The 7,668-nt window shown below is 34.4% G+C and overlaps 1 protein-coding gene across 1 annotated transcript in view; it reads left to right on the top strand.

The window, feature by feature from the left end:
• The first annotated feature begins 1,482 nt into the window (after positions 1-1,482).
• rassf5 (Ras association domain family member 5) overlaps positions 1,483-7,668 on the top strand; it is a 56,554-nt gene continuing 50,368 nt past the window's right edge. Inside the window, exon 1 of the mRNA XM_068007540.1 lies at positions 1,483-2,028. Within this exon, the coding sequence (XP_067863641.1) occupies positions 1,909-2,028 (120 nt within the window). The 5' untranslated portion in view covers positions 1,483-1,908. The remainder of the gene's footprint in view (positions 2,029-7,668) is intronic.

The following is a 7,668-nucleotide window of genomic DNA, read 5'->3' as shown; positions in this document are numbered from 1 at the left end:
TCTTATAATTAAGGAAGAGTAGACTAGATTTTAACTTTCACCGCTGGGCGTGGTGTATAAAGGGTGGCCGATCCGCCACTGCCAGTTTTCCGCCCGGCAGTAAAAGTCAAAATCTACCCCAGTGTTTTAAAATTATTTTTCAAATAAGAAAATCGATTCCCTAAGCAAAAACCTCCTTCCTTCCCATCTCCAGTTGCTGCAGTGATGAATTCTGAATCTACCACACCTATTACCAGCTCCCTTTTGAAAGGTGCAGGTGAATGGAAACATTTATCCCAACTGTCTTAAAAATGGTAACCAAGAAGGGGCGGGAGCTAATAAAAGCATATAATACATATATTAGTATTTGGTAGATGTTTAATTGAATCTTAGTATTAGTGAATTGCCAGATTTAGGTACAAAGCTCTTTTCAGTGAATACTTCTTTTATCCTCGTTATACATTTTTCCATACTTACAATCTAAGGTATGCACGTTATCTTATTTATATTGTGTTACATGATATCCGTTTGAGCAATTTACTAAGATTACAGCAAATTAAGAACAGTAATGTAAATATTTTATAGTTTAAAAAATATTGTTAGTTTAAAATATGCAAGATATTGAGGTTCTTATGAATTCTTATTAATTCATAGGCAAATAGGCTATTCACTTAAGAAATATGTACAATAACAGGATTTGCCAACAAAATAATCTTCAGTGACCAAAAATAATTCCTTTGAGGATTTTTTATTTTCATAGTTTCTATTTGACTTTAAAATTGGTACATACAAGGAAAATGCTCTGAAAAGATTGTTGTTACATTATGGAGTTTTTGGAAAGACAAACTTCCTGGTACAATTTTATTACATTCAAATGCTGCTCCGTTGACAGCAGGTTAAGTTTGCAGGCTAAATCTGTCATAGTTTCAATTTTTGCAATGTATATTTTTACTTTTTTTAAAAATGTATCAAGCAATCCAGTCAGTGATGCAACTACATCATTGTGTCATAGTGCACTCTTCTGTTTCAAAATTTTGCAAGACATTCACCAGATGAGCCTGCCCATTTAAGTGAATTAGCTCGTATTCATATATTCTGCAATTATAAGACACTGTCATATTACATGTAAGATGTTGGAACATAGTGGGTTTGGGTTTTTTAAAAGTTACATAGGAATCAAAAAGATAAACTGTGTTGGATTAATGAAACATTGCTGATAGTGTAATCTGAAACAGAATTAAAATGAACAGGGTAGGTGTTAATAGTGTTTAAATGCTATGTGCATTCTTGAAGAATGTCACAACTGCTTACAAATGCAATGCCATATGCATTCTTTGAGAATGTCGGGGCACTTAAAATGGCTGTAATAAATCAACATGTATGTGTGAACTTAATATTTTAAATCTTGCAGCAGGAAGTGGCTTTGCTTTGTTGAAACACATAGAGCTAGGAGGCAGGAAGGAGCTGACCTCACTCAGCTCGTGTATGCATGCAGATAGCTGATTAGCCACAGATGGTGTGCAGCACAGCAGCCAACAGCTCCACAGTCAGGCTGTCAACTACACCATGTTAAGCCGGCTGCCAGCAATGACTTTCTATATGGCAGTGAAAGATAGGTACACAGCCCATGTGTAAATACAGTACTTTGGTGACAGAGGCGAAGACATAAAGCGCATAGAGGATTAAGTTGTTAAACATTAACAGCAACTGAAGTAAAAGCAAACAGCTGCAGCTGGTCCAGGAATAGTGAAGACTCTGCGTGTATGTGTTGTATGATGCCCTTTTCCTGCCTTGTGCAAGGCAACTCCTGTCTGTATTGGGAAATCACAGTACAGTGGTCCTGTGTTTTAAGCTCTCAGGTCTGGTAAATAGCAGACTAAATCCTCTAGGATATTCTGATGATTTTTGATCACCAAATTAAGTCATTGGATGACGTGGAATACAAATATGAGCAGTGGATATTGCAGCCTAGATGAAGACTTAGAAGACTGTTTCTTTACTGCCAAAACCTCATTCTTCAGGAAACCTCAGCACAAGCTTTTAGGAAAGGTAACTTTTTTATATACAATTGAATTAAATGCTGTATCAACTATGAAATCGATAAGTTGTCCACTGTTTGATTTCAGTAACTTCCCGAAAAACCTTTGATGCAATGAAACTATTTAGCATGTAAAATTGCTAATAATATTGAAAGAAAGGCAGGAACCTCAACTGCTTGGCAGTAACTGGCTTCAGAAAGGACACAGAAATTGATCTGCTCTAATCATTATTTTACAAAATTGCATGGTGAAAGTGCCAGATTTTTGTGAGATTCAAATTGATGCTCTCTTCATTCTGCCAGCCTTCAGCCTATTTCTAGTTCAAGAATCTGTACCCCAGCTATCCTTTCAAATCATTCATCATATTTGAATCACAACAGTGGACAGTAGTTAAAATTAGATTTCTAGTGGGAAGCATGGGTAGTAATGTATCTTAACTTATCTTTCTCAATCAGAATTAAATGTGTCAAATGAATATGCTACGGTACAGTTTGCTTTAAAGCAGATGCAGTTGTTAAAGCATTTGAGATTCATTATAATTAAAACTTACAATAAAAACTATTTGGAGACTTAGTAATTTTGATTAAAATGCTGATTGCTTCCACTACCCCCCTGTGCCCCCACCCTGCCCCCCCCAGAACGTCAACATATACAATTTTAATATAATATGTTGCACATGAATGATTTGGCTTCTAATAGGTCACTCTTTACACATTTGGTAGTAAAAGACTTTCCGTATCGATCGTCAAATCTATTTTTGGTGTTTTTAGAAAAAATGCAAAATTCCAGGAAAATGTTATATGTATGTTAACTTTAGTAAACCATTAATTTAACCATCTTAAAGTTAGATTTTTTAAAACCCACTGAAATGTCATTGAAGGAACTCAAGGAAATTCCCTGAGATTGAGACTGGTTTAATTTTTCATAGTTTTATCTCCAGCAATGTAAATTTGTTACACATCTTCATCTAAAGAGTACATAAAATTAACAATGCTATTGCTAGTTAATAAGGGATTTACTCAGTAATAATGTAAGATTAGCAACACATTCTGGATTTCAGCCTTCCTGTGCCCAGTTTGACATAAACTAAGATCTACTGTGTTAACAAGATAAAACAGATACTACTGTGTTAACAACTAGAAAAATTCATGCCTTTTATGGGTGCCACATTGTAATTTGTTGCCTTTTAATAGTTTGACTTTTGTTCCTTTGCTTTCTGTGATTTTTCCCAACATCACAGCAATAGCCCTAGGGCTGATTCATACTTCATCTCTAATGTGTTTAACATCATTCTCATCTTGTCAGAAGCCTTATTTGTGACTTATTATGTAGTGTATGTGAATATCCAGAATAGAGGGTTAACAAGTAAATGATGCTGAAGAATCAAAGCAAGAAAGGAACAAAAGTCAAACTATAAAAAGGCAACAAATTACAATGTGGCACCCATAAAGGCATGATTTTTTCTAGTTGTTAACACAATAGTATCTGTTTTATCTTGTTAACACAGTAGATCTTAGTTTACATCAAACTGGGCACAGAAAGGCTGAAATCCAGAATGTGTTGCTTATCTTACATTATTACTGAGTAAATCCCTTATTAACTAGCAGTAGCATTGTTAATTTTATGTACTCTTTAGATGAAGTATAAGAATTGCAAAAAAAAATCATACGCTTGTGTAAAATAAATGACATTTCAACACACACACACACACACACACATATGCTTTAGTAGTGAGATTAGTAACTGATACTCATGCAAATAGAGTCTGTACAAAATATGATTCAAGCATTACTACACATTTGGAAAATCCAGTGGTATCATCTTTAACGGATATTTAAATGTTGCTAAACTATTTTTGTTTTAATATTATCCTCAGTGCGTTCTTGTGAACCCATGTGCTTTCCATAGCAGATTAAATGTTTTGATGGAGTCCATGGCAGATGGCTAATGATCTGTGGAAGGAATGGGCTTGTTGGACTGAGTGAACTTTCCTTGTTCATGCTTTTTTAAGAGTTAGTGGGCATGAGCATTTGGATTTTTTTCAGATTTAGATTCTGACTATTCCTCCACTTTTTTAAATTCAGGTGATTCTGATCAGAATTTATGATAGTGCTTTGTCTTTTTTGTTGGGAACAGTGAACATGAAGTTGGGGTTAGCATTTGTGATGATATTGATTTGATAGCTCGGCTTCAGGTGATGCTTGTCACAACATCCTGGCATTCTACTTGCCTAAAAGGGGCTATCAAAATGTTCTGAACCATGCTTAATTCAGATTTAGAAATGATTTTGGAATTTATCCCAAGGAGTTAATCTAGTTTCGTTACTGGATCAAAGGTTTGCTAATTAACAAAATGTTAAGAGGATGGTATTGCTATATTAAGGTATCTTGGAGGACATTTTACCATGTTTATACACAGAGATGACTGAGGTGGGTCTTCTAAACAAAATATTTATTTTAGCAATAAGAAAACTGCATTGAATTTTTGTGTTGAAGCAGATATGGTGCCTGCTGCAGTTCAAACAGTCCAAAGCATCCATCATGCTAGTTCTGAGATGGCATTTTGAAGCAAACTGTTATTGCTAGGAACTGAGCCTGCCTGAAAACTCCCTGACCACACCCTTCTCTACAATATGCATAATGTTTGTGCAAAAGAATTTTGTGTATTTGTTTAAGGGTTTCCTCCTCCAATAGGAGTATAAGAATTAAGAATTGAGTTGGCCTTGCTTACACCCACACACAAATGCTCATGTTCATTCAGTGGCCCAAACATAATTAAGCAGTTTAAAATAAATGAGTTTGTATGGCACATGCACACATTTATCAGTCTTGGACCAACAATGGAATAACATTTCTTGACCTTTATACAGATTTTGTTTGGTGATTGAGCCAAATGAAACACCTTTTGTTTACATACAAATAATGCTTATGGTTAGTACAAGATGGGCAAATTAGCCTTCCATGAGTACAATGCATTTAAGAGTTCATATATGCAGTAAAATGACTTGGATCATTTGATGCAGAGGCTCTTGTGTTTCAAACCACAGTCTTTGAGAGTGCCGCAGTATTCTGTTATATCAGTGAACCATTCCATTCCTACATTCCAAATGTTCTTTGAACGGTAGAACATTTTACTCTTATCTATTTAATGCAAAAAGAAATGCAGCCATAAAGGTCAAATGACAGGAATTCATCTAGTGACAGAAACATAGGCAAGGCTAATTAACATTTTTATTGCTTGTGGAATTCTTTTCTTTACACTGTACAAAATATTCATAATAGAGGAAAAGGGTACAAGTGCAAAGTGTAAGCCCATGATATGTTTAAAAACTTGCAGCTCAAACAAAAATTTAAATTTTAAAAGAAAGTTGAGAAAACATGTGGATTAAAAAATCCAATAGAATTCTTAATACATCTTCAAGGAGGTATTTGGAAAGGCAATGAGAGAGGTAATGGAGATAGAATATTAATGAATACCTTTGCTTATAAAAGTTGTAAATGAATATTTATTCCAGTATATAATGAAGCTGTCCTTCAATTAGTGGAGTAATAATACAAGTTTGTATGCAATTGTCAGGTACAATTAGTGTGCACAGATGCTATTTGACAGCTTTATTGCTATATTTATTTAATTTCATCTTGATGTTGCCCACTTTTCTATATTTTGTAAACCACAGTATAGGGTGCCATAGTGTGATTGGATAGCAGTAATCTTTTAAGTTCACTAGTGACATACTATAAATTTTATGAATAAAGATTAAGAGAAAATTAATATTAAATAGACTGGTTTCATAGTCCACAGTAATATTCCTGTAAATCATTCATGAATTGAGATATCAATGCTTAAAACAACCAAAGTAAATATCTAAATCATGAGTTTCACACAATTCATTTTAATTAGAGGAAATGTAGTGAACAGTGCAGAGAGGACAGTTCATACAAAACATACTGGTGCAAAGAGAAATGAAACTTTAGCATTTGATCTCTGAGGCAAATCAATTCAATTTTAATAAAGTACAAAATAGTTTTATCTTGAATGTAGATTGTTTTCCTGCATATGCAGGATGCAGAGTATTGGGTGCTTATTCCATTAGCTAATGTGTTGTAGAATACACATGTGGGTTTTCAATGAGTTGTAAGACATATATTCAATGATCTAACAATATTTAACAGAATGTACGTATGGTTGTAGGATCTCCAAGGTGAATGTTTAGAATAATTATCTAGAAACCAGGAACAATCGTATATTGGTGCTAGTTGATATGTGGTACAGCAGCAACCCATTCAATTACTGAAGCTCATGCAGCAGTTATTAAAACAACAATTTTACTCCAATGTACAGGTAAGTAGGTCAGGAAGTTAGCTTGATTCACTACATACATTTTAGCTGTTTGGCATAAATAAACAATTTGAGGTAATCAGTCCTGTCAGGTCTCACCGATTTCCAGTGACAGTCACTATTTTTTGTGAAAAATGTAACCTTTCTGTCTGTCTCACTGTTTTTAAAGAATATGCTAATTTTAATAGGTTGCAATATTGCCTTTCTGAGGGAAAAAACAACTTACTACTTATTTCTAATGATCTGATTATTGCAACTATGATCTAGTCACTATAATTCTTCATAAATTAATACTTTTAATGAAAGATTGTGCATTTTCAGAACAGCCATTTTACAAGTACTTACGTATTAATGATAATAAAATACTGGCATCTATTATTTTATTTGTAGATTGTTGAACAATTTAACTGTGATCTTTTCAAATAGTTGATCTTTATGCTTATTTCTACTGGATTTGCACAAAGTGTAGTATAGTCTGAAATTTATACAGGATGATACTTGAGAATGTACAATATTGAAGGTTTCAGCAGAGTTTAAATTTTGGGGCTGGGAAGTCATCATGAAGCTTTTTCAACAATTTCCATGTTGTTGTCCATTGAAATCTGGCAATACTGTACATTACCAGATTTCAGTAGACAACAACATGGACATTAGGACATTATTATAGAGCCCAAATTTCTTCTTAACCTGCTACAGTCTGAGATTATGCTCAACCATCATGAGGTAAGATGGAAGAAAGGTTAATTGGAGTGGAATGACTCTACTTCACTTGTATAAATGTGGCTGGACTTTTATGTCCTTGGAATATGCTCAAAGAATGTAGCCCTTCACAGATGAATTCACAAAAGGAATTCAAATTTTAGAGGTTAAAATGGGGACAGGATGGTAAAATGGGTTAGATACTAACCTTTCATTTCTGGGACCTGGGTTCAAATAGGATGAAGATTTCCTCTGTTGACTATAAGAGCCCTACTTGAAATGAATTTGCACATCTCAGTCTATTTCCCTGTGGATGTGAGCCCATAGTACAAAACTGTGCCTAATTTGGCACTAATTGGCAATCTCCCTCAAAGACCACACGATAACTGTTATGGGTAATTGAAAAAAATGGCACATTAATGCATTTGGAATTGCTCTTTTGAGGCTAAGGCTAATGCACATCGTTGGGACATAGTGTAAAAAGTTTTAGTCAACATCTAATTGTGTTGCACCTGACTTGGGAGTGCATGAGGCTGACATTGACGCTGAAAATGTTCCATTTTTCAGCACTAATGGTGGCATTCACACTCCACAAATTTAGCTTTGTTGCAAA

The sequence above is a fragment of the Heptranchias perlo genome, chromosome 27 (assembly GCF_035084215.1).
Source record: "Heptranchias perlo isolate sHepPer1 chromosome 27, sHepPer1.hap1, whole genome shotgun sequence".
Taxonomy (NCBI): Eukaryota; Metazoa; Chordata; class Chondrichthyes; order Hexanchiformes; family Hexanchidae; genus Heptranchias; species Heptranchias perlo.
Note: the sequence above shows the minus strand (reverse complement) of the source record. Positions and strands in the feature narration are given on the sequence as shown.